We start from the raw sequence: 27,419 nt of genomic DNA, 5'->3' as shown, positions 1-27,419 counted from the left end.
GTTCATAATGGTCATAACTTGTTGTATAAATTGCAAGCCTCAAGATAGATATTTGAGAGAAGTCATTTTGTTTTTATTTTTTCTCCCCAATTTTAATCAGTTAATATCCAAAGTCCCTTTCAAACTTAATTAACTCTTCTAGAGTCTGTTTTGAGAAGTTGGGGAAGTTGACATAGCTCAGTATAGCAGAATGAGTAATGGTTCGAGAGTTATAGGATTTGGGTTTAAATTCTGTCTCTGATGTTTATTACTTGTGTAATCTTGAACAATGGCCTGGTGATGGTGCAGTATAGATAGTGTGTCAGGCCTAAGTCAGGAAGACTCATATTCCTAAGTTCAAATGTGGCCTCATATCTAGTTTTGTGATTCTGGGCAAGTCACTTGACCCTATTTGCTTCAGTTTCCTCATCTGTAAAAAAATAGTTTCCTTTGAGTTGGAGAAGGAAATGGAAAACCACTCTAGTGTGTCACTGCCAAGAAAACTCCAAATGGAGTCATGAAGAGATGGACAGAACTGAAAACAAAAAAAAAAGTTCTTGGAAAAAGTCACTTAATAGCTCTCTATGTACACAATAATATGATCATATCAACATCAGTTTTTGGTTTTGTTTTTTTTTTTGATTTTACAAAAATAGGAAAGATGATATCTCTAGGTAGTCAGGGAAAGAAAGTACTGTTTTTGCTACATCATAATTTAGCCACCCATCTCATTTGAATTTTTTTAAAGCTAGTCCTGTGGTTTCACTAATTATAGGGAATTTCCTCTAAGTGAAGAAGACCCTCTGCTGACAACACCTGCTCTGCCCATCTCACAGAATGTTGGAACACTAAGAGTATGAGTGATTTGGGAAGGGTTATACAGCCAGTAAAATCAGAGGTGGCACCTGAACCCAGGTGTCACTCACTCCAAAGCCACTGGGTGATTCAAATTCTACTTTAGATGCTTACAATATCTGTGACTTGACAAAGAACAATCTCATTAGGGCTCAGCATCCTCATCTGCAAAATGAGGAGTTTAGGCTAGAGGTCCCAAAAAAGATGCTCTAGTTCTCTATGTATTGGTGTATGAATATTTTAAGATGACAGCAGTGTAAATGAAGAGAAGGATCAGATAATCATAGTTCTAAAGTTGGCTCCAACCTCAAGGGACAGATACGAGATGCTGTTGAGAAAAGAGAAGTAACAGGACTTTCTAAGTCTTTATCTTAAAATGTTCCCCCAGTATTGAAAAGTGACTCTTTCTATTGTCTACTTTGTGAAACTTGGGAAGGCTGATATAGCTTGAAACAATGGAAAGAGACAGAAAATATGGGTTAAAATCTCATCTGCGATAATTATTGCATATGTAATCATGAACATACTAGGTAAATACAATAGGTCTTTTCACTTAATAGTTCTGTATCTCAGTTTCTTCATTTGTAAAATGAGGGAAATGAATTAGATGGACTCTGATGTTCCTTCCAGCTCCAGAGTTATGATTTCATGATATTTAATATTAACTCTGAGTATATATTTGGGCAGCACTACGGTATCTCTAGATATCTCTAGATAAAATTTAAGATACTGATCTCAATCTATTTTCTGACTTACTGCTTTCTAATTTTCCCAGTTTTTGAACATGGGTCATCTCCTCTGTTATTTGTGTTTTTTGGTTTAAAAGACACTGGCTTCTGAATCTGGCTAATTTAATCTGTTCCACTGATCTACTTTTTTTTTTTTTTTTTTTTTTTTAAACAAGCACTTAAGCTGTATGATCCTGTTTTTAAGCATAGTTCTGAGATCTGATGGTGCTAATACTCCTTCATTTCTGACCTCCGCTGCCAAATCCCATGAAGAGCAAGACCTTTTGCTCTTATAAATGAATTTTGTATTTTTTTTCCTTTTAAAGAAACTTTAAGTATCATCGAGCTATTCTCTCTGCCAACTTCTGAGAAAAAGTGAATAACCTATGAATTGGAAATAGCACAATAACAAAAAAGACTAATAGAGAGCTGCTACTTAAGATAAATAAAGGCACAGAAGGCAAGAGATGGTAACCAGATAAGGAAACTAAAACAATGGAATAATATGGTTACTGGCAGTCAATGATCTTTGAAAGACTACAGCAAGCAGGACAAATAGATGTTTTCATTTTTAAAAAAGGTAATAGAGTCTACAAACTTCAGAGCAGTAAACTTGACTTTGATTTCTGGCAAAATCCTTGAAGATACAATATAATCAAAACATCTAGAAAAGGAAGTAGGAATCACAGAGTCCAGATGACTTTATAGAGAACAGGCCATGCTAGACCAATTTCTTATGTCCTTTTCTGACAGGGCTACCAGAATAAAAGATAAGGAGAACACTACTGCTACAGACAGTTTACCTAGATTTGAGCAAAGCATTTGACAGTCTCTCATTTTTCTCTTGTGAAGAAGATAAAAAGATCTGGGTTAGTCAATAGTACCATTAGGTAGATTTGGAACTGACTGAATGAGGAAATCCCCAAAGTAGTCATCAGGTGTTTGATATCAACTTGGAAGCAGGTGCCCAGTAGAGTGTTCCAGGGATCTATACTTAGAACTCTGCTATTTAACTTACTAGCACATTGAATAAAATGATAGATAGCAGCTTATCAAATTCTCAATTGACACAAATATGCGAGGGATAGATAACACAGAGAATGACAAAGTCAGTATTCAAAAAGATCCTGACAGGCTTGACCATGGGCCAAATTTAATCAAATAAAATTTATTTTAAAAATTCTTATATTTTTTGTTTTATATCCTCTCCATTTTCGAATCTCCTCTTCCTTTCCCTCCCCATTCCTTAAGATGAAACTTAATAGGAAAAAATGTATAGTTTTTTGCTTGGGTTTAAAAAATCAAATGCAGAGGTTCAAAATAAGGGAGACATGGTAAGACAGTGATTTGTCTTAAAGGATCTGTATTTTTAAAATTTGTGCATGACATTTCAGATAATTAGCTTAGAAATAACAATATTGTTGTCATAAAATTGTTTTGGTAAAGTTTACCTATGCCAAGATCAGAGGACTCAGGTTTCTTGCAAAAATGCATAAAGTAGATATATCAATAAGTCTAGCAAGGTTTGATTTATTCATCTTTATAAGGAAATGAAATGTTCCACATAGATGTCATCAATAATTGAAGCCTGTGTCCTTGAATTATCAAAATCTATTTTATTCTAGTCATTATGGGCAAAAAAAATGTTTTGCTTTTCCTTGTCTTCTTAAACATAGAAAACAATGAATTCAATTTAACCTTTTCTCTTTGACCTCTGGTACTCATTTTGAATAATGACTGCACTGTGCTATATATAAACCACTCATTTCCACTGGCTCTACTTAGATTGAGGGGCTGTTTCCTGCTACACTTAAATGGCCTATGGTTGGGTTTTTTGGTCATTTTTCTTGCAGTCAGGTTATCTCAAACTGAATGATTTTCTGCATTATAACAAAATTTATTTTAGATTTAAAAGTATCTGGAAAGTTATTTCAAGAAGCATGAAACTCTTGTCCCTTTTTGTATTTCCTTCCCCTTCAGACTAAAATCACAAAATATGAAAATGCGATGAAGTTTTTTATCATTGGACCTATTGATAGTTTCATCAACAATGTATTAGTGAGTCTATCTTTTCACATACTCTCCAACATAGACTATTTCCATAATTTTTCATCTTTGCCCTCATTCTTTAGGAAATTACTTAAATATTTAAAGGAAATATATAGATTTCTCATAAGTAGAGTCTTATTAATGAACTTTCTTTTTTTAAGCTAGGACAAATTTCTTGTCAAGTATAATTTCTGTACGAAAAGCATAGTTGCAACAGGCAGTGTGACAAAGTAAACAGAAAGCCAGTATGCAAGACATGAAAACCTGATTTCATTCATGTCCTGACTCTGAGAAATATGGGTTTTGTGATCAACAAGAAAATAATTTAATATGTATTTATGTATAAATATATACATATGTATATATATATATGTATTATAAGTATACAGATCTGAAGTCCTAGATATAAATAGTTGTGATTTTTAAAAAGTGATTTATAAAAGGACCAAACATTTTATGATCTGATAGATATGATTGATTTTTACTTCAGTTTCAAGTTATATACAGTATTGCATATGTGAATGGAAAAAAATTCTGCTTTTTTTGGTTAAGCTTTTTGAAATATCAAGTGGTTAAAAAAAAAAGCACATTTCTTCCAACCCCAAACACTTTGCAATTTGAGTCCACCACTGAATATTTAGGTCATTTCCTAAAGAGTAGAAAGGTGTTGGCAAAGATAAAAAAATGATGCATAGTCAGGGTTGGAGAGAATGTGAGACAAGCATACTACTGCATTGTTAATGGAACTATGAACTGCTCCAACCATAGAAATCCTGAGCACCCTTCTAGTTCTAGATACATACTCCTATGGAAAACTGAAAACAATTTGTAATTCTATTAAAAAATTAATAAAATGTCTATATTATGTGACACAGATGAGATGAAAGATAAAAAGAAAGCTTCTATATATAGCAAAATATTCACAGCAGTACTTTTTTAATAGCAAAAAATTGGAAACAAAGTAGATGTGTATTGATTGAGAATAAATGATTATGTAACTGGTTCTCAAACTTTTTTTTTTTTAACTCATAATTTCAACTGACAATATAGCTGATTCCCAGGCAGTTAGGATTCCCAGATAAACTCATTATGTAGACTCATAGGGATTTTTCTGCCTCACTTTTCTGTCCCTTAGTCCTTTCACTTTGTTTTTTTTCTTTTTTTTACTTTCTAAAAACTTACAACTGAGGAAACAGCTTTATATCTCTAAGGGTATAATTGCTTTTGTAACTTTTTTGATACTAAATTCACAAAGCCAGCTACACAATACATCTAAGGGCAGAGTAGGGAATGTGGAAGTCTTGATATTGGGAGAAGTTTTGAGGCACAGGTTTTGAAAACCACTGGGCTAAATAAAATGAATATAATGGAAAATTACTGGGCTGTGAGAAAACAACTACGAAGAACTCAGACAGAACTGGGAAAGTTTAAATGGAGTAATGCTGAGTAAAACTAGCAACATATCATGACTATAATGTGACCACAAAGAACAAGAAATTGAATCTATTAAATTATATGTCAACTGCATGTCAAAAACTATGCAATTATGATGGTCAAACATGGTCCTGTAATAAAGGAAAGCTAGGCATGCTAATGTTGAGAGACAAATGTGTCTTTTCCTTGCAGAGAATAGGGGATTATGGAGATGGCATATTACATATACTATCATTCCATAGATGTATTGGTTATTTTTGACTTACTACATTTTTTTTATCTTTTTCCTTTTTTTGTTATGATGAAAAGGCAAGTTAGTAGAGGATAGGGTGAAGAATATATTTGAAAATCAAAAAAATTAATATTTTTAAATAAAAAAAAAGGGTGATTATCATTTTGTGGTGAAACTGGACAATAATTAAGGGAATTTATGTTTATGTGGTTAGTACCTCCATACCCACATCCAACTTCCATTTCATTTTAATCCTGTTTTACCTACTATTTTCTTCTTGAGTTCCCTTCAATGTCTCTATTCTGTCTTCCTTTGGGTCTTTCAAATTCTCTTTCTGCTTTTCTTCCATCCCAGGTCTTTTTGTTCTAGTCTTTTTCCTTCAACTTGTACTCAAATTGTCCCAATTTTTCCTCTCCAAATTCAGTACCTACCTTTTTTTTTTTTTTTTTTTTTTTTTTTTTTACAATTCTAAAGCTCTCCAAATCATTTTTACTTAATAAATCAACCCAATAAATTAATGAGATCAACAGCAGAGATGGTGTAGAAAGAGAATACAGCTCAGGACCAAATACTGAGTAATAGAGGATGGGACATAAATGACAGTCTAGCAAAGGAGGCTGAAAAGCATGATCAGATAGGTAGCAGGAGAACCAAGAAAGCAGGAAAATTAAAATCCAATGAGGAAGAAAAATACAGAAGAGAGTGGTCAACATAGTCAAATGCAGTTCAATCAAGCAGGAAAAGGATTGAAGGAAAAGGTCACTGTATTTGGCAGTTAAGAGACCAGTGATAACTTTAGAGAGAGCAGTTTCAGTAGAGTAATGAAGGTACATACTAGATTGAAAGAAGATAAGTAAGAAAAGAGAAAGTGAGGTAACTAATATACGTTATTTTTTCAAAAAGTTCACTGGTGAAAGTGAAAGGGATATAGGGTTATAACTTAAAAGTATAGTCAATAATTCTATTTATTAAGTGCTGTGCTAAGTACTGAGGATATAAAGAAAGGAAATGTTTTCAAGAAGCTTATATATTAATGATGGAGACAATATGAAATAACTGCAGGTAAAAGACATATTTAGTGAAAATGGAAAGTAGTTTCTGAGAGAAAAGACTAGAACAGGGCAGTGGTACCTGGAAAAGACACCTGCAAAAAAGCTAAGATTTGGATTGGGTCTTGAAGGAAGCTAGGGAAAATAGGAGCCTCAGAAGGAATGAATAACAGGCACAGGACAATGCATTGAGTTGTGGGATAATACAATCTTGTGTAAGAAAAAGCAAAGTGTAGCTGGATTGTAGTATGCATGGGGAGAAGTAAAGCATAAGAACAGTGTAGGAAGAGGCCAGATTGTAAAGAGTTCTAATACCAAGTGGAGCATTTTATGTCTGATCCAAGAAGTGATATGGGGTCGATGGAATTTATTGAGTAGAGAAGGAGAGACCTTTGGAAATATCACTTTGATAACTCAGTAGAGGGTATACTGGAAGGGGAGAGACTTGAGGCAGAGAAACAAATTACAGGAAAGAAGTGATGAGGACCTGTTCAAAGTATGTGGTAGTGCAGAGAAAAAAAAGGATATACAAAAGATAGATAGAGAAGACTGGATACATAAATTCAAGTGTGAGAAGCTGAGGATAATACTGATCCAAACACCTAAGTGACTGGAAGGATCATGCTTGATACACATAGGAAAGTTGGAAAGAAAGGAGGTTTGGGGTGAAAGATAATGAATTCTGTTTTGGATATATTGAGTTTGAGTTGCCCAGGAGATGCCTAATTTGAAATGTGCCAAAGAAAATTGGCAATGTGGGACTGGTGCTCAGAAGAGAGATTAGGGTTGGATCCAGAGATCAGAAAATCATTTTCACAGAGATTATACTTTGAAACCATGGTTGCTGCTAGCAACTCATCAAGTGAGATAATATAAAGTGAAAAGAGAAGAGGTCTCAAGATAAGAGTTAAGTAGTTTTGGGTAATAAGGAGTTAGCAGACAGGGAGAGACTGAATTATAAAGAAAAAGAGGATGATCGTAGGGGTAATCTGTCAGAGGAGATGGAAGAGGTTAGAATCAAAGGGTACAAGCAGACGGGCTAACTTAGAAAGAAGAGCCTCTTCATCAGAGACTGGAGAAAAGGAAGAGAAAATGGGGAATGATATCAAGAGATTTTAAAACATAGGGTAAAGGAGGCAAGGCAGCTCAGAACAAATGGCCTCTACTTTCCAATTCAATGATAAGATGAAGTCTTCTGCTAACAAAGAGAAAGTAAGGGAAAGCAGGAAAGACTTGAGGAGATAAGAAAAGAAAATGCCCATGGTCAAGAGATGAAGTGTTTTGTTCTTGGAATACCAGGAAAGGCAGTATCACTTTACTGAAGAATATGTGGCAGGGAGTGAGGTATGAAAAAACTGGAAAGAGAGAGTATGTGTGTGTCTGTCTTTAAAATAGCGTGACAAATAGTGTGCTTATCAAATTTACAGAAAGTTATCAAGCAAAAGGTTATTTAAATCACTCTCTTTGACTTCAGAATTAGTTGCTAATGAAATGAATGGAATCTGGGTCTCTTTTCTCATACCTGTAAAATGAAGAGCTGGACCAGATCGTCCTTAAGTTCTTCCATTTTAAATCCTATGAGCCTAACATCTTTTTCACAGTTTCTCTGATGCTATCCTTGATAGCATAGTTTAAACTGCTTCTATCTACCACATGTCTTTCTTAAATCATAATGTTCCATGATCTGCAGCCATGTAGAATACTGAGAAAATACTAATACCAGTTTTGTTTGTTTTGTTTTTAGCAACAGGCAGTTAAGAATCAATGAAAAGCACTGTAGAATTTCCTATATGCAATCAAGCTAAATCTTTTCTGCCCAATCAAATTCAGGCTTATCTTACTAGTTATCTGATAAGCTTTTTAACAAATATGCATATTGATATCAAGTATATACATTATGCTGGGTTATCCATTCAAATATGTGCCATAATTTGCCAATATAGCCAATAATAAAAAATATTTTGTTAAAAATCAGAATTACTTAACAACTGTGAAGCAAATTACAATTTCCCAACCCATAAAAGGTTCAAAATAGACCTTGATTTAATTTTTAGGAACATACCTATTTCAAAAAACAAGCTAAAATTTACTTGACTTTCCTCCTATTTTTCTAAATATCTCTAAAGATGATACAATAGGTTATGCAAAAGCTTCTCTTAGTTTTGGAATACTTGAAAGATAAGTATGAATTTGCTATGACATCTTTCACCTTAGTTAAAAAAAAGTCTGATGAATGATTTAGGTGTCCAACTACAGAGCAAATAATTAAAGCAACTCTTCTGATAGTCTGATAAATTGCTTTTATATACATACACACACACATATATAATATTAAATTCCCATTCTATGTTCTTTATTTTTGGCTTCTGAGGTGTGATTTTGCTTTCAGTGTAAGCATTATAAAAGATTATGAGACAAAAAACAATCTTGTAGGTAGGAACCAACATGGAAAATGGTTAGCTCAAGGTTTACAACTGTATAAGAATAGTAACTGACAGTGATTGACAGGGTTCTACCTCGGCTGTGAGAAATGAATACAAACTATTGTGACACCTTTTTTAAAAATGGTGAAAAATGGTTAGTAATTTAATATATTAGCAGAAGAAAAAAAGTTATAACATGAATTCCAACAAAGGAGTTAGAGGAAGTTGTCAACTTACTTAATTCTGATATATCACTATACCTTAGATACAAACTACCTAGTAACAACCAGTTCCATAGAAACTCCTCACTACCCTGCCCTGCACAACCCCACCACATCTCTACTTGGCATTTCCTTCCTCTACTTCCTCCCTAGTGAATACATCTTGCTCCGGCTTGGAATCTATAAACCACACCCAGTTTCTGCTTCTTTAGTTCAGATGTTAATCTGAGTTTACTTACATGGTCAGGGTTTATGGTGATAAGACTGGCAATAGCAAAGAAAAAAAGAAGGAAGAAGAGTAGGTGAGTCCTATTTATCTGGAAATACTGCTCAAAAAAGCAAGGAAGTAAGAAAGATGTGATTTTCCCCTCGATTTGTTTTTTTTTTAATTAGGAGCCAAGATGAGTTCACAAAGAACAAATTTTGTGTAACTCATATCTTTCTTTTGAAGGCAGGGAGGGTGTGACAGGCATGATTAGAATGCCAAGAAAAAAGTATACCTAGATCTTAGCAATGCCCCTGGAAAAGTATCTCATGATATTCTTACATGTCTTTCATGACAGCCTTACAGACAATGAAGAAAAGTGAACCAGAACACAGTATCTTTAGATGGAAGTGGAATTGGGTGAATAACATTACTCAAATAGTTACGATTAATGGATTGATGTTAACTTGGATAGAAATCTCTAGTGATACAATGTAGAATTTCAGTTTTGGCTCCAAGTGCTTCTAAGTTTGAGGATAAGCAGAATACACACACACACACACACACACACACCTCTTAACAATTTGGAATTATAGAACTGATCTAATATGAATTTCTCTGTTCCATTAAAGATCCATTTTTGTTTTTTTATTTTTCCTTCTGAAGGATTATTCTCAGCTTTGCAAGGGAAGTGATTTGTGGTTGTAAAACTTTTTTTTTTTTTTTTTTTGCATTTTGGAATACTGTATTTCATAATCCCCTTTTCTTGAAAGTAGGAGCTACTAGATATTGTGTGATCCAGATGATTTTGGTCCTTAGATGCTTGAAAAGTTCCTTTCTAAAAGATTGTATATTTTTTCCTTTAACATGAGAAGTCTGGTTATGACATTCCTAGGGCATTTCCTTTTTGGGTTCTTTTGAGAAATACATTCTTTGTATTTTTACTTTGTCCTCTGTTTCTAACAGATCTAAACAGTTTTCAATTCTGATTTATTAAAATATAGTATCCAGGATTTTTTTTTTTTTTTAATCATGATCTTTAAGAAGTCTAGTGGTTCTTAAGTTATTTCTCCTGTTTTATATATCAGCTATCTTATATTTTCTTCTATATTTTTTAATCATTTGACTTTGTTCTAATATTTCTTGCTATATTGTGAATTTACTGATTTCTGTTTGCTTTGGTCTAGTTTTCAGAGGAGAGCTTGTTACTGGGGGCTTGCCACTTTTTCTTTTTCAATTCTTCCTTCCATAAGCTTTTATTTCACTTTTAAAAACTATCTCCTTCTTAATTTCTTATAGCCATCTATTTTTTCCTTTAAGCCTCTACTTGAAGTTGTTAGAGAGTTAATCTCTCTTAAATTGGATTTTTTTGGGTATCTCTAAATCCATAGTAATTTTTCATACCAGTTGTTTTTTCTTTTATTTATTCATCTCTCCAGCTTTATTTCTCAAAGTGGGACTTTGTGTCGACATCAGTCTCTGGTTCCTGCTGTGGTTTTGGGTGGGACAATACTCTCCCTGATTTGTCCCTATATTCCTGTATTAACCTAAACCTCCTAGCACTAGGGCCCTCTGGATCTTTGAGATTCAGCCTACAGATATTGAGGGTCCTGTGTGTTTTATAGGCCACAGTGCTTGCTACCTCGAACCCTTTTGGATTTTTGGGCTGTCTTGGTCTGAGTGCTGCAGAGCTGTACAATCTATAGTAAAAAAGCACCTTGTGGTGCTTTCTGAAGTCACCACTACAGTTTTTTTCTAGTCAACTAATATGAACCTTAATTCTAACTGATCTTTACATGTTACCTTTCCTTATTAGAATATAAGTTCCTTTCGGTCAGGGACTGTCTTATTCCCAGTGCTAAGCATCGTTTTTGTCACATAGTAAATACTTGTTGTTTGCTTACATGTTGTTTTCTTTCTTATGTTCTGCCTTTTTTATCTGAGTTTTCTTGTGCAGCAAGATAATTGTGGAAATATGTATAGAAGAATTGCATATGTTTAACACATATTGTATTGTTTGCTGTCTAGGGGAGAGGGAGGAAGGAAGAAAATTTGGAAGGCAAGGGTAAATGTTGAAAATTATCTATGCATATGTTTTGAAAATAAAAAGCTTTAATAATTTAAAAAAAATTCTATAGCAGAACTCTCCCCACTTTAACCCATCCTCCTTCATCTCCCAAAGTGGTTTTCCTAAAGGTAAAAAAAGAAATACTGTCTCTCCCCTACTTAATAACATACTCTTGTAGCTCCCTGTTGTCTCCAGCATCAAATACAAAATCCTATGTTTGGTATTCAAAGCCCTTCATAACATTGCCTATTCCAACCTATCCAGTCTTCTTACACTTTATTTTCCACCTTCTGCTCTTAAATCCAGTGACCCTGGCTTCCTGGCTATTCATGAATAAAACACTACTCAGCACCCTGGCATTTTCTCTGGCTATCCTTCATATATTCTCCCTTCTCATCTTCACCTGGTTTCTCAGGCTACTTTTAAGTATTAACTAAAATCCCTTCTATAGGATGCCTTTCCCAGTGCTTCTTAATTCTAGTGCTTGCTTCTTTTAATTATTTCCTATCAATCCTTTACTTAGCTTCCCAATTCACATTTGTTTGCTTTCATCGACCTCCCCCCCCCCCAATTAGATTGTGAGCTCCTTGAGGGCAGGGATTTTGTTGTTGTTGTTGTTGTTCTCTTTTTGTAACCTCAAGGTTTAGCATAGGGCCTGATACAAAGCAGAAAGTATTTAAAAGCTTATTGATGTCCTTTGAAAGTCTAATAAGAAATCAATATCCTAAGAATCTAATTAAGAAACTGTAATAGTTAAAATTAGTAAATTGTAATGGTTAATGTTAGTAAAATGCCATAAATATGAGGAACACTCACGTAATAAGGATGTCTTCTGTAAAACTCTTTGAAGGTTCTGAAGGCAATTTCTTCAATAATCACTTTTGCTGAATCAAACAGATTTGCTTCAGAAATTCCTTACCAGATATCTCAAATGACATCAAAAGTTTTAGAGAATCCAAGTACATTCTAACCTACAAATATAAAAAGAAATGAACTTTATTACCAACTTGGGAGTTTCAGGTTTTATGCATTATTTTATTTTTTTTGTTATATGTAGATTTGTAGCAATCTACTTTTGTAGACTGCTTGGATTAAAAACTCAAAAGATACAAATAAGAGAAATCATAGCTATGTTTAAAGGGTTTGTAAAAACAAATATCACACATAGGTCTTAATACTAGAAATGCTCTTTTCAAATAGTCCAAAACACCCTGAAATCTTATGGTCTCTCTGATACAGATCTAGACGTCAACCAGATGAACTATTAATAAAAGACACAGTGATTGACATAGTGACAAGATGCTTGATTGAGGCTTTTTGCCCATTTCAAAACCTGTTGCTTTTTACTGTATGTCAACAAAAATAAGAAATATGGAATGATAAGATTTTATAATTTCTACAAACTTCAAGTTCACAGAAGTCTGTTAAGATAAGCATGTAATTAAAAAATTTGCTAAGAGGAAAGATCAATCGACAAGCATTTCCTAAGTTGCTACTACATAGTGGATGCTGTGTTGAGTTCTGGGAATAAGAAGACAAAAATAACATAGTCCCTGCTGTCCAGGAGCTAACATGAGACTGATGAGATGAAATTCAGCTAGGCAAAAGTTGTATTCAATGAGTTTGAGGTATTTCCCCTTTCCTCCTTTTTCTCTCAGAAATCTTTTAAAAAACCACTTTTTTCAATATGTTGAATCTAATTCCCCAAAGCATAATAGTTTGTTTCAGTCTAATTTTGATGGTTTCTTGTGATCTCAAATTTCTGTTTCTCATGAAATGATAAATGCAAAATTTCTCAAGCCTTAGCAACCTGTATATTTGTAACACAAAGTAAAGCATTTCATGTGAATTAAGTTAACAAATTAAGTTAACAAAAAGTATCTGAATACTTCCATTCACCCCACAAATGATTTAATTCAAAATAATTTAGTAATCAAATTAAATTGCAATAACAAGTTTTGTTTTCTTAGGCTAAATTAACAAAAGTAAACATCTGTAAAAAGTGCTTTTAAAAAGGTATTAAATAAATGTCAACTTCATCTGACATGCTTATGTTTTAGTTTGCTTGACAAGAGGAAAAGTTTCTATTTAAGATGTACAGTTTCCATGTCTGCAATCAAAACTCAGTTCATGTCTCAATAAAACATTTTTAATAATGCTATTATTAAAATCTAAATGTTTTAAATGAATTAAAGGAAGACTTGTCAATCTCCAAATTTTAAGGAGGGCTAGACTTTTACTTCCTTTTTTTTCACTTTATAGAAATCTCAAATGTCTCTGCAAACAAAAATCATTTGAGTTATTTTTAAAATTCTATTTCATTTCTTAAATTTGACTTGTGCATTTTATAACTTTCAGATTATGATTTTTCATAGCAGATATCTGTAATGATTCTCATTTTAAACTTTATCCCATCTCTTCAAGGACAACTCTTTCTAAAGTGTTTGATCTCTTTCCCTCAAATATCCTCAAATTACCCCACAATCATTCCTCCCCTTCTAATTCTCAATCTTTATCTGCTGGCTCCTTCCCTTGGATCATAAAGAGGCCCAGATGTACTCAAATTATTATTTAAAAAAATAAAATAAAGGAAAAAAAGCAAATCACTTGACCCAGCCATATCAAAGTATTATCTCTTCCCTTTCATGTCCACACTCATTATCCTAGAGTTATTTGATGTTGCCTCCTTTCTTTTTACTTAATTCTTTGCACATTGTCTTCTTATCAGTACTTAAATGAAACTGCTCTTCAATGTACCAATGTTCTCTTAATCGTCAAAAATCAATGGTATTTTTTCAGTCAAGTTTTTTAACCTTTTAGTTGCATGTGATATTGCTGACCCCTTTCTATTCCTGATAACTCTAATCATTATCATCATCATCATCTTCTTTTTCTTCTTCTTCATAGTATGCTATTTTTCCAAATACATGCAAAGACAGTTTTCAACATTCACCTTTGCAAAACCTCATGTCCCCAATTTTTCTTCCTCTCTCCCCTCTCCCAAGATAGCAAGCAATCTGATACAGGTTAAACATGTGCAATTGTTCTAAACATTTATGTATTTGGCATGCTGAGCAAAAAAATGCAGGTAAGTGACAAAAAAAAAAAAAAAAAGAAAAAAAGCAAACCATAACAACAAAAGGCGAAAATACTATGCTTTGATTCACATTCAGTCTCCATAATTTTCTCTCTAGATATGGATGGCACTTTTCATCACAAGTGTATTGGAATTGCCTTGAATCACCTCATTATTAAAAGCCAAATCATTGATAGCTCTAATTTTGATTTTTAAAAAGTTGCTGCTGTCTTTCTTGGTTCTCCTGTCTGATTTCTCTTCCTCAGTAGTCTTTACTGAATTATGTTATGCCACCTTTTGTCAACAAACTGGAGGCTCTGCCCTAGACGTCTTTTCTGTCTTTGTGATCTCATTAGCTCTTCAGGGTCCCATTATCATCTCAATTCAGATAATTCAGATCTAGAGAATCAATCCAAACTCTCCTGAGTTCCAGGCCTGCATCACCCACTTCCTATTTTGAGCTGGATGTCCTAGAGGTCTCTCAAAATCATTAAAATCTTACCTCACAAATCTCTTCAGAACTTCATTTCTGATGGCATTACTCTTTTAGTCACTCAGGTTCTCAATCTCAGGCATTTCCTATACCCTATACTCCTTTACTTGCCATGTATATCTAAGGAGCTAGTGAATAGTTCTATTGCAATAGGCTTCTAATTGTTCTCCCTGCCTGGTTGCATCATCATCAGCCTTGTTCATCCCTCATAGTCAAGCTAAACTGAGAGGCCTAAAGTGTAGGTCTGACCTTGCCCTTCCTCTACTCACACTACAGGGGCTTCCTATTTTCTTTATCACTGCAGCATATAAAAAGCTCAATATAATTTGGCTTCCAATTTACCTTCCCAGGGTTACTCTACCTTTTTTTCCTTTGTGGGCTCTGTGGTAAAGCTACACTGGCCACCTTCTTTTACCCCCAACATTCCCTAGCTCACCTCTGTGACCTTATAAAAGATTTTATCTTCATGCCTCATTTTCACCTCATCTCTGCTTCTTAGAATCTGCTTCTTTCAAAGCTCAGTTTAAGCTCTACCTTCTTTCAACTGATCACTGCGTCTGTTTTAATCTTTCTCCAAAAATTACTATTTATTTTTAATATATTTACATATATGTAAGGTTTTTATGGATAGGAACTGTTTTATAGCTTTATAACCTATCACTGTGTCTGAAATATAGTAGATGCTTAATAAATGCTGATTAGTGAATTACTTAGACTGGGACTAATAACACCTTAACAATGGAACTAATTAACCACTCTGACTGAAGCTTAATAAATTTTTGATTAATCACTTAGTCTGCAACAATCTGATTCCACAATAGGTGAATGAAAAGTAAAAATTCCAACTAATTAATTTGATTTAAGGTAAGTATTTTCACATGAAAAACAAATTGTGAGGCAATTAGAGTTAGTGTCTGAGGCCATATTTTAACTCAAATTCTTCTGACTCCAGGGTTGGTGCTCCATCTATTGCAACACATAGCTGCCTCTTGTTAAATTATTTATGGTTGATGAGATATGAACTTTTAAAAATGCTTTTCTAATTTTTGTTCTAAATCATACATATTATCATAATATACAAGGATGAATTATATCTTCACAATTATTTTAAAAAATAAATTTCCTTTGGAGACAATTGCCAAAATTAATTGGGGTGAGAGATATTATGCAACATATACTCTATATATGTAATCTAAAAGAAATACCTACTATTCGGAGATGATGAAAACAAACAATTGAGAATGTAAACAGTTATTTTTCAGAGCTAGAAAAAGTATCCATGAAATAGAAATACCCAAATTTTCTTTTTATCATCTTTAAACAGTTCAAAAATGTGTTCATTTTCTTCCAAACCGAGTCTTACCTCATATCTTTTATTTATGATTTTTCCCTGAGTAATATTTTAAAAAATGAACATGAGATAAAATTTTATCAGATTACATATTCTTTAATTTGATACATGTTCTCTAAACAATTTCAGAAAATATTGCTAATCTAAATGTTCAATAACCATAAATTATATTTTCATGAACTGTATATTCTACAAATAGCATGTGTATTATATAGCATTTACAAGATAATTCCCATTTTCTCAATTTTTCAGTAGAAGGGAATCCTAAAATCATAATAATGTTAAAATAGAATAAACTGTATCTAATTGTTTCTTACTTAAGAAATAAAACAAAAATTTCAACAATATACATTTTCAACAATCTATGTGTCAAGGGGTTTCTCAATGTATTAAGAGAAAAACTGGTTAAGGACAGAGACCTCAAAAGCAAATGAAAAATCTGAAAGGAAATGTGTACTTGCAAAGACGGTGGAGAATGGCATCACTATTTACCCAATGTTGATGTACTTTGTGTTAATCAGTTTAAAGGGATTTCATACTTCTCCAATGAGAATGTCAAATAACACAGGATTTTCCTAAAATGCCTTTTGAATACTAAGTACAAAACTAAAAATTTTAGTGTAAATAAAGGCCATTTTCCCCTATATACTAGGAACAAAATTTTTGCTTCAAACACATTTTTCTTTTCTTATGCACTTCAAGAAACAGATACATAAGATGATAGAGAGAAGAGGAATATTTTTTGTAGCTATTCTCAGAGTGTGTCCCAATACTAGTAAATGAAAGGAGACTTCTCTGCACATAGTTATAATTCATACCTTGACAATCTGTTGCAATGGATAAAGATGTAGGGATGTACTACCAAAAATGTGACAAAGAGTCTCAAAAATTTACCTTCAAAATCAGTGATTACAATGTAAAGATAACACACTGGAAAGGAAAGCAAAAGAATGCATGTTAAAAAAAAGTACAATTTAGGATCAAGACATGAAAAGATCTAATGACTTATCTATTACTTAGAAGTCATATACAATGAATGCTTTCTTCAAGAAGGTAACTGAAAGGCACTAGACATGGGTAGTTGCAACAAAAAATGAAGATAACAATTTTAAATCCCCAAATCAATCTAACTAGCTTTCTTTCTTTTCAACTAATTCATTTCATTGACTGTCTATACTATTAGTCCCATCCAGATTAACAATGTCAGACAGTATAGGGAGTTGATCCAAATGTGTATTGAAACCTGAGCAATAGATATTCCTTATCCGGTTGTTTTTTTCTATATTGATGGACTAGCCAAAATTCTTTGATTGCAGATCTCTTCCAGGATGTTCTGCAATGCCAATTAACAGTGTCATCCACAAAATGGGAAGGATTTTGCTATCTATATTCCAGTTGGACTTGAACTGTGCACTGAATCTCCTCCACAGTGATGAATGCCTTTGGTGAGAAAAATTTCCACTTTATACCTTCACTGTTATTTATTATCAAAGGATCTGTGAATAGTTAGTTCTTTTGTTACAGGCTCTAAGAAGTCCTTAATGATCATGCCATGTGGATGGGAGACCCCTTGATGTAAAGAAGCCTATATGGCAATATTGGTTCATTCTTTAAACAGAAGACCTAAGTTATGTAAAATTATGCATATTTCCTATTAAACCTATTTTTAAAAAATTCTTCCTTATTAATTGTAGCAGCATTCTTATTACTCTAATTCATATCACAAACACTTTTAATTTTTTGGAACTTAAGGAAACATTCTAATTTTTTAAAAAAATTATTTATTTTTGTTTCTATCAAATATATGCACTAATTCAAGAGCATAGTTTTCACAAGAAAAAAAATCTATTCTTTAAGATTTGTTTAAGATTAAGAGGGAAAACAATTCTTTGCTATAAAGGATGACTCCAGGATTGAGAGGGAAAAATGCAAAGGGAAACCTAGACAATGTAAAAACAAAAATATCAGTAAAAATCTATTTTAAAAGATTGAGAGGAATCTGCAAAAATTTAATACTTCATATCTGGTTATATGACTAAGAGGTATGAGCTGACCATGTAGTTAACTCTGAGTATAAATAGGCAGGTTAGGCCCATCTAAGACATAGTGAGAAGTACTTCTAAATATTTCTTTTTAAAATGCACATATTTTTAATTATAAAGATAGAAAATCCTGGTCTCTGTGAACCAAAGGTATTTATTTTACAAGTCAATTTACTTATGAAAGCTCCATTTCCCATTACTTTTTTATTCTGAGAATCTGAATTCCATTCATTTTTTTTTAAGGTATTTATTACCCTAAACAAAGCAGTGTAGGGGTATTACACTTATGCTCACAGTCTCATAGTCATCTCTGACTCTTTACTTGCCTAGTTCGAGGTATATTGAACTTAGCTAGGGTGGTTCTCATATTCAAAGCCTTTCTGACTTGATATTATTTCAGAGCATATACTCTTCTGGCAAATTTTCAAGATTTTAAGACAGCCAAATATTGTAAATAAAGATTAGCTGAACTGAAAACAACACACAAGTGTTACAAACTTTGTGTAAAATGTACAAAATCTTGTCAGGATTCTTATATGGTATCTCCCATCTGTTGAGGACCATGCTTTGCAGCTACAGGAAATATGGCCCAGGAAATATGGAATATAAGTTAAAAGAAAGTAAAGTTTCTACCATAACCCATTTGCATATTTCTCTTCCCTTGGATTCTAAATTTATATTATTACCAAATTGATTTCTTCTTACATTATTATGATGTGAAATTTTACTAATTTCTTATGATAACAATAATTTATAGCCAAAGACTTCATTAAAGCATTGTTTTAGTTATGTGTGATTTTTAATTTCTTTTTATAATCTTAAAAATAATAAATTTTGGACTGAATGTTAGATAAAAAAATTATATTTCTAAAATAAGCAAACTTTAAACATAAATTTCCAAAGAATTATATAACCAATATATTTCACAGAATACACAAATAATACTTAGGTCATAGTAAGGTATTTAATTGTTAATAATTATATGAGATAATAAAAGATCAATAATAACCTTTTTCTTTTTTTTTTTTTTACTTAAAAAGTTTTATTGGAGAAAAAGGATGTTTTTGTTTCAAAAAAACAATTGTTACCTACTCTAAAACCATATATTTTGGCCAATCAATTAATATAAATACATCTAAATTTTCAAAACCTACATTCTACCTAAACTCTGTTATATCATACTTGATTTTAAACTCTGTTATATCATACTTGATTTTAAACTCTGTTATATCATACTTGATTTCAAGGGAATGTAACATGTTGTTCAGTAGAAAGAGTGCAAGACTTTGATTCATAAGATCTTAAATTTGAGCTACTCTGACACATTATTTATGAGACTTTGGTGGTGGCAAGACACTAACATTTCACTGGAAGTCAGTTTCTTCACCAATAAAATGAGAAAGTTGTACTACATGATCTCTAAATTTCCTTCTATCTCTAAAATTTTCTATGACTAATAACAAAATCAATTCAAGGTGGCCCCCAGTTTATTAACAGGTTATGTTCAAATAGTTCTAAGTTATGGTGCTTGAAAAGAATATTAGAAATATACGATTATAAGTAGATTGACAAAAAAAAATCTATTTAACCAATATGAAGACTAAAATTCAGAGAAATGTGGGAACATTTGTATTAACTGTCCCATAGTAAAATATGTATAATCAAGAGAACAATATATATTGTAGTTTGTAGAACAGTAATAAAGATGAAAATATCACCAATAAGAAGTCAAATTCTAAATGAATGAAAAACCCATCAAGATCCTGGAGAAAAAAATAATAAAACAAATTCTCACTTATGGTAGAGGTCAAGAAACCTAAAATTAGGTAAAAAATTTAAATCTGGTCAGATCCACTCTCTGTAAGATTGTTTTTCTTTGTCATATGGCAATATGACTGGTCAGTGGTGGTTGTAAAAAATGACAGCCATCAAGAAAATATATTAAAAAAAAACAAAAAAAAAAACCATGGTTTTACTTCCCCTTTTTCTTGGTGATAGGCTAGAACTGTTTTAGGGAGAGAGAGAGGAATGGGAAAGGAACCTACTACTCAAAGTATTTGTTTCTTCCTCTTTTGCCTCATGTTGGATATGTGATGTTTTCGTGGGGAGTATTCATAATGAAGTAAAAATCAGGATCAGGAAGGGGCAGTGAAAGGCTGATGAGGGGAAGAGGAAATTTGAAATAGGGTCTGCAGCAATTAGTGGGAAGGAGGTGGTAGAAAGAAAGGAAGGGGGGTTATAATTATGTTTTCCTGGGATGACTGCAATGTGAGAAATATTGTTGAATTGGTGTTAATACACAGGAGACTGCCTGTAGGTTCTCCCTCAGTATAAAAGATAGGAAGTCTTATTAAGAACAAAATAACATTCATATTAAAGATAATTCTATTGTAATTTCTTCAAGGTGATAGTAAGACAGTAATAAAATGAATCATAATATATTCAAATCACTGTAAAGAGATCTTATACTTGGAAAACTTGAAAACAGTTTAGTTATATAAAGGAACAAAGTGGCAAAAATCTTTAAAAACATTTCTCACATTATTGACATTACATGTAGTAACTTCACACTAAGTGAATAGGCATTGCAACAGTTCTGCTAGTAATTAAAAAGATATAATTAACTTAAAATGCATAAAATGTAATATAAGTAGATTTTTAAACACATATGAGGCTTTCACAAATATAAACTATACTATGAAAGGAATTTCTCAACAATGCATTGCCCATTTTAAAAGGAATCATAATTTTAAATATCAAATATGTTTTTGAAAAACCAATCTGCTAACAGCTTCAGTTAAAATTTGATTATAATATCTCAAGTTTGAAAAATTCTGGATTTGTAATTCAATGAAGTTGAAAGAGCTTTTCCACCTTATTTTCTGACAATTATGGCTTTTAATGTTCTAAGTATCATTTTAATAATGATAGTAATTTGGTTCCATATTATTCAATTACAATTTGAAGATTTTATGGAAAACAGGTAATGAACCAGGGGAAAAAAAAAAAAAACAAACACCTCACCATAATTCGAAATTCATGGCTTTTAAGTCAAGAAATTAAAAAAAAAAATCTGGAATATGAGAGGTACAAAAATGGCTCTCCCCAGTTTTCCATATCATCCTATCCATGGTCGTGCAGCTAATTAAGGTATTTAAAATGTCACACACAGAGAATTCTGGAAATGTTCACATTTCCTCTGAAATTTAAAGGTAGGGTGTTTCTATTTTGATAGAGCCAAAACAAATAATTCTAATCCAAAACAAAAATACAACTTAGGTCAACCAGTAACACATGCATCCTCATATAAAATTTACAAGGTAAGTTTTGGAGAATAAAATGTATTATAAACTAAAAGATAGAAAAAATTTGGGGAACAAGAACTCTAGGACAGGAAGTCCACTGCGTTTGCGGGGAAGTGGGAAGATGGGTTTGAGGGCTGGAGTTCACCTCCACTACCGCTCCCTACTGTAACTAATCATTCTGGCTAACACGGCTATTTGCTAAAGGCAGTCCCAGAAGGGCTCTCTTAGGGCAGTGGCCCTGAAGCCCAGCCCAGTCACTCGGCCCTAATTCAAGCTTTGTACTTTTATTGCTGAGGATGCCATAGTTGGTGAGGGTACAGGTCAAAGAAAGTGAAAGGTAACAACGACTCCTCCCTCTCGGAAGGCAACAGAGAACTCACCTCCAAAGATCATCGGGTTTGGAAAGTGGAACGTTCTACTTCCACGTTTCACCTTATTCTGTCCATTTTAAGAAAACTAAGGCTATGTGATTTCAGTTTACAGTTATGAAATGCCCAGAAGAGGTACAAAGAATAGTGCTAAAGAGATACAATGCAGAAGAGGGCTTCTGCGAGATGCTCGGGGGGGGGGGGGGGGAAGAGGAGGCTTTCCAAGAATAAGTAAATATTTGCAGGAATAAAAAGCTCCAGTGGTCCCCTGCTCGCCTGTGCTAGCCATCTGCTTCCTGCAGCATCCCTACAAGCCCGGGCATCCTCCGTGGCACTAGTTGGGGTTCCAGGGGTGCGCACGCGCGAGGCACCCGGACACACCGGGTCAAGCAAGGGCCTACGCTAGCTATCTAGCTGCCACCAGGGAATCGGGGCGCGAAGCAGCGTCTGGTCATCTCGAGGTACCCCGAAAGACAACTTAAGGTGCCTCGATCTCTCCAGAGTCTACGGTTAGGAGTTCAAGTCCGGTCCGGTCCGGTCCGGTCCGGTCCGGTTCAGCCGGCGACAAGGCTCTTCCCAAACGCTTTGGGCCAGGGGTTGAAAAGAGGGTATGTATGGGAAGGAAATCAGCGGGCCGCGAGAGGATGCCCACCCCTTGCCCCCAGTACAAAAAGACACCCCCCCCCCGCCTGACCCACTCACCAAAAGGTCTCCGAACCGCAACTACACCTCCCGGCGGGCCACGCAATCGGCGGAACACTACACTTCCCAACATGCAGTGCGGCCAACCCTTCTCTCTTAGACTCATCGTTCCCATTACCCGAAACAGGGAGGTGGATTGGGTTTAGGACTCGCCTCTATACCTAGGCAACAGCCACAGTTCCGCCCCCTCTCCCTCACCCCCACCCCTTCACTCTCACCTCGAGTCGTGCGTGTTGCGTCACACGCCGAGGGGCGGGTCGAGGAGAGGGCGGAGAGAATGGGAGGGATGAAGGGGAGGGGTAAAGAGAAGGGGGAGGGTAAATAGTGGCTAGAGCCAGGAAGATGGCGGCAGCGGAGGTGTGAGTGAACCCCTATCCCTGCAGCTGCGTTTTCTCCTCCTCCCGTCACTTTTTCCCTTCCACTTTCCCCTTTCCCGGACACTGGCACTGAGGGGGTAGCGGCTCGGGTGGCGGCGCCCGGCGGAGCATAGGGGTGACGGCGGCGGCGGCGGCGGCCGACGGCTGGAAGGGCAAGCTCCCTTCGCCGCTCATTCTCCTTCCACGGTCCGCTCGGTGCCCGGCGGCGCGGCGGCGCCCGGGCGCTCGGGCTCCGTCCCATCTCCTCCTGCCCCCAGCGCCGGGGCGGACCCGCGTCCCGACCCCGGACCCTCCCTTTCGGGGGCTGGGCGCCTGTGCGGGCTCAGCGCAGGCAGCGGGGGCCGCTCTCCTGCTCGACTGTCGCGCCTCCATGTCGGATAACCAGAGCTGGAACTCGTCGGGCTCGGAGGAGGATCCGGAGACCGAGTCCGGGCCGCCTGTTGAGCTCTGTGGGATCCTGAGCAAGGTGAGGACGCCGGCCGGACCGGGCCGGGGTAGGGTGGGAGTCGTTACCTGGCGGGCCGGGGGGCCTGGGCTGGGCCGGGGTGGGGTCCGTTCGGACCCTGCTCAGAGGCTGCGGAATGTGCCAGGGGGTTCGGGGCTGGGGAAAGCGGCCGCTGCTGGGGAGGTCGAGGCCGGGAGAACGGTGACCGGCTCGTATAATGAGGCTCCTTCGTTTTCGGGGAGAGCAAGAGGAGGGAGGAAAAGGGGTTATAGAAATTGTGTCATAGCCAAGACTTGGGAGAGCCAGGCGTGGGGGGCGGCGGCGGCGGCAGCAGCTCGCTGCGGCTGAACCGGTTTAGGGGAACATCGCCAGCCGAGGCTGGTGGGCTGTTGCCGCACCCCAAAAACATCGGAGGGTGTAGTGCTTGGGGAGGGGGAAGAGGCCCTGGAAGCGCGGAGGTGTGGGTACGGGGGCGGGGCTGGCGCGGAGGTGTAAGCCTCCGCCAATCCTCCCGGTTGAAATCCGAGGCTGGGAGATTTTTCCAGGTTTGAACGAATTAGAACTAAATTCAAGAGTGGGGGGGGAGGTTTTCAAAATCTTTTTTTGCCCCCTCCTATCCTTCTCCAGTACAGAGCTTTTCGATGTACACGTGATAGATTCAAGAGAAACATTCGTAATAACCTGGGACACGTCAGACTGGGAGTCCGACCTTTAAGTTCAGGAAGAAATGCTTGGCAATAAATTCTTTCGCTTTGGGGTCGTAGAGGAGGAGATTGAGTATTAGGGAAATGACCCTTCACTCCTTTAGGAATTCTTAAAACTCTTTTTCTAATGGTCACTGCGATTTAGGGTCCCATCTAGTTACCCCCCATTTGTGGCTGAGCAAAGATCTAAAAGTTCTAATTGCTTATTAAATAGTGCAAATTTCTTAGAGGAGAAATGAAGTCTATTCTGCCATGACAGTATTGATTTTAAATATATGTTTGCAACACATAGTTACATGTGGAAGTCTCCATCATTTAATAAGATGTGTGTGTGAATATGTTGGTATTTGTGTATTTATGTATGTATATAGGTGTGAATACTAAATTTGTTTTTCCTACAGCCTTGAGAGAGAATTGGATTAGTACTTGTCATATTAGTCATGAGATACTAGGTCATGTGGAACCCTTGAGTATTAAGAAATCCACTGTACTTCCAGTAGTCCATAGTTTTGGTTAACCATTTGGATCTGGTTTGTGGAATTGTTTCATGGGGTACTTAATGTTATCTTGACACCAGATGGACTAAAGTGAAAGAGATTTAGAAAGGGAGATACAAGTCTTGACATACTAAATATATCTTGTATTAGGTCAATTGAAATTTTCTTGGGTCTTAATCCTGTTCCAATACTTATGATTGAGGGAACAGATTCTTGATCTCTCATATCAAGAATTTTCATTGAACACATGTTTTTGAGCATATTTTAAGTTGAATAGGTTTTTGAAAAACTATCTTTGACTCCTCGGTTATTTGAATATTAACCACTGTTTCCCACAAGTCAATAAGCATTTATTAAACACTTACTATTTACCAGGTACTGTGCTGGGAGTGCACAAAAATGAAAAAAGTCCCTGATTGCCTGGAACTCACATTCAGTTTCATGTGAGAATTTGATTCTTAAAACATCGATGGGGGGGTAGCTAGGTGGCGCAGTGGAGAGAGCACCAGCCCTGAAGTCAGGAGGACCTGAGTTCCAGTTTGGTCTCAGGCACTTATAACACTTCCTGGCTATGTGACCCTGGGCAAATCACTTAATCCCAATTGCCTCAGCAAAAAAAACAAAAACAAAAAAACTTAGTGTTTAACAATCCTTCTGACCTTGATAAAATTGGTCAGCAATATATTCATATTTATTTCTATGAAAATAAAAATATAAATCTATTTCTAGACAGAATCTCCACTGTTTAAATTGTGCGTGTGTGTGTGTGTGTATACACCTCCATTTTTTCTTCTCTCCTCTCCTTCTTTTCCCCCACTTTATATCCTACTTTACATCCAAAGTAATAATTGTGTTTACTTTCTCAGAACACAACCCTCCAAATTACTGCTGCCTATTTTATCTAGATTAGAAGGGTTATACCAAGCACTAGTTTTGAGTACTTAAAATGAAATATACAAATTATTATAGTTGGTTTCAAGCATCCCAGAGATTCGCTTGTAAACTAAAAGAAAGTCCTCACAAATCTTTTTTAATTTATTTTTTTGAAGTAAGTAAGGTTTGGTTTTTCAAATTTTAAAAATTAAGGCCTTAAAAACTTTTGTTTTCAAATTCAGTTTTTATTTTGAATCAAAATTTGGAAGTTGGGGCTCTGGATAGCTTCTGCTCCAACTTTATAGAGAAGGGAATGGGGGATTCAAACATTTTGATTTATGCAAGGTTAAACAATAAGTAAAAGAACCCAAATTTTTGAACTACTTGCTCATTGCAGGCTTAGACTATTTTGTAATGGCTTGAAAGTATTTGTATTCAAGAAACTACACTGAAGTTAGATTAGATTATCAAGAAAGCACCTTTCTCATGGAATTTTATGTAATTTCCATAGCCAGATTTTAGGTATTTTAACAAGGATATAGTTTCACATAACTGACTCTTCCAACAGTAATTCAGATTATCAACAGTTTTAACTGTTAGATTCCTGGGGGGAGGGGAGGAGAGAGACAAGACAAATACATTAAATAGATAACGGTATATGAATGATACATGTGATTCAATTTTGTGTGGGACACCATAAGAGGTTACCATTATGTGACATTCAGGAAAACTTAAGAGGTAAAATTTGCTTCTAGTGGTTGGTGAGATGTAGTTAGGCAGGATTTGGAGGGTTTTACATACTGGCTAAACATGGAAGGAAAAAAGTAAAAAGTGAAGAGAAAAGGAAGGATAAATAAGATGGAAACAGTAAAGACTTTAAAAGCTAGGGTGAGAAGTTTGAACTTAATTTTTCAGGCAGTTGTGCTTTTTAAGCAGATCATAAGGAAAAGTATATTGAATCAAAAAACCAAAATGGTTCCTGCTTTTAAGGAATCACTGGGGTAGTGGGAGAATATGATATGTTTAAAGATAAGTAAATGTAAGATTAGTTACAAAATAACTTTTTAAAAAGTACTAATAGCTGCAAGGATGGAGAAGGCCTTGTGTAGGAGGTGATGCCAGAGCCCTGCTAAAACTTTAAGTGAGAAAGTTACATAGAGTACATATGTACTCTTCTCAGTTTCCAAGCACTACAGATCCTATTTTTTTGTTAGCCTTTATATTTATTCTCTCCTTTCCCACTGTAGCCATCCAAACCCAGGTCTTCCCCCTCTGGGTTACTGCAATAGCTGTCTTTCTACATGTACTACTTCCTGCCTCTAGTTTCTCCTTTTCATCTGATCATAGATTTAGAATTAGAAAAAACTTCAGAGACCATCTCTTATCTTACAAGATGAAGAAATTTAGTGTTGGGGAGATTATGACTTGCCCAAAGTTGCATATGATAGTAAGCATAGTCAGTATTTGACCTGAACTTTTCTAACTCCAGAGTCAAATCTCTCTCTTTTCAACCTCAAATATTTTGCAGTTCATTTTCAGTTTCCCAAGTAATTAAAAAAAAATAATAGCTTTTTTATTTTCAGAATATATGCAAAGAAGTTCTCAACATTCACTCTTTTAAAACCTTGGGTTCCAAATTTTTTTCTCTGTCTCTTCTACCTACCCCTCCCCAGGCTTCATGTAATCCAATATATGTTAAACATGGCAGATATTTCCACAGTTACCGTGCCACACAAGAAAAATCAGATCAAAAAGGAAAACAGTGAAAAAGAAAACAAAAAGCAAGTAAACAACAATAACAAAAAATGAAAATACAATTTTATGATCCATATTCAGTCCTCATAGTCCTTTTTCTGGATGCAGATCTCTCTCTCCATCACAAGTCTATTCCCGAGTAGTTTTTAAAAAATTTTAAAATATTATTCCAATCACATCATTCCTTT

General features: G+C 35.3%; 2 protein-coding genes and 1 long non-coding RNA gene across 7 annotated transcripts in view; 2 read left to right on the top strand and 1 right to left on the bottom strand.

Annotated features, from left to right (window-relative positions):
- The window catches only part of POLK (DNA polymerase kappa), a 102,635-nt gene extending 79,114 nt beyond the window's left edge, over positions 1–23,521 (bottom strand). The window contains exons 1-2 of one of the 4 annotated variants that reach the window (XM_074282293.1): positions 23,471–23,521; positions 12,060–12,214 (exon numbers count right to left, since the gene is read on the bottom strand). The gene's annotated coding sequence lies outside the window, so the exon portion shown is untranslated. Of the gene's footprint in view, positions 1–12,059; positions 12,215–17,057; positions 17,079–21,890; positions 22,493–22,580; positions 22,791–23,470 lie in introns of those variants that run through there. The other 3 variants (XM_074282292.1, XM_074282294.1, XM_074282295.1) reach the window with 3 other exon arrangements.
- LOC141551051 (uncharacterized) lies at positions 9,196–17,757 on the top strand. Its single transcript, XR_012484769.1, has 3 exons — positions 9,196–9,272; positions 17,480–17,608; positions 17,688–17,757. It is a non-coding gene; the product is annotated as an uncharacterized LOC141551051 (long non-coding RNA).
- The window catches only part of CERT1 (ceramide transporter 1), a 140,148-nt gene continuing 135,539 nt past the window's right edge, over positions 22,811–27,419 (top strand). For both annotated transcript variants that reach the window (XM_074282297.1, XM_074282296.1), the window contains exon 1: positions 22,811–23,423. In XM_074282297.1, coding sequence (XP_074138398.1) covers positions 23,328–23,423 — 96 coding nt within the window. In that variant the 5' untranslated portion in view covers positions 22,811–23,327. The remainder of the gene's footprint in view (positions 23,424–27,419) is intronic.

This window comes from Sminthopsis crassicaudata, chromosome 1, assembly GCF_048593235.1.
Source record: "Sminthopsis crassicaudata isolate SCR6 chromosome 1, ASM4859323v1, whole genome shotgun sequence".
Lineage (NCBI taxonomy): Eukaryota > Metazoa > Chordata > Mammalia > Dasyuromorphia > Dasyuridae > Sminthopsis > Sminthopsis crassicaudata.
This window is presented reverse-complemented; position numbering and strand designations above follow the sequence as displayed.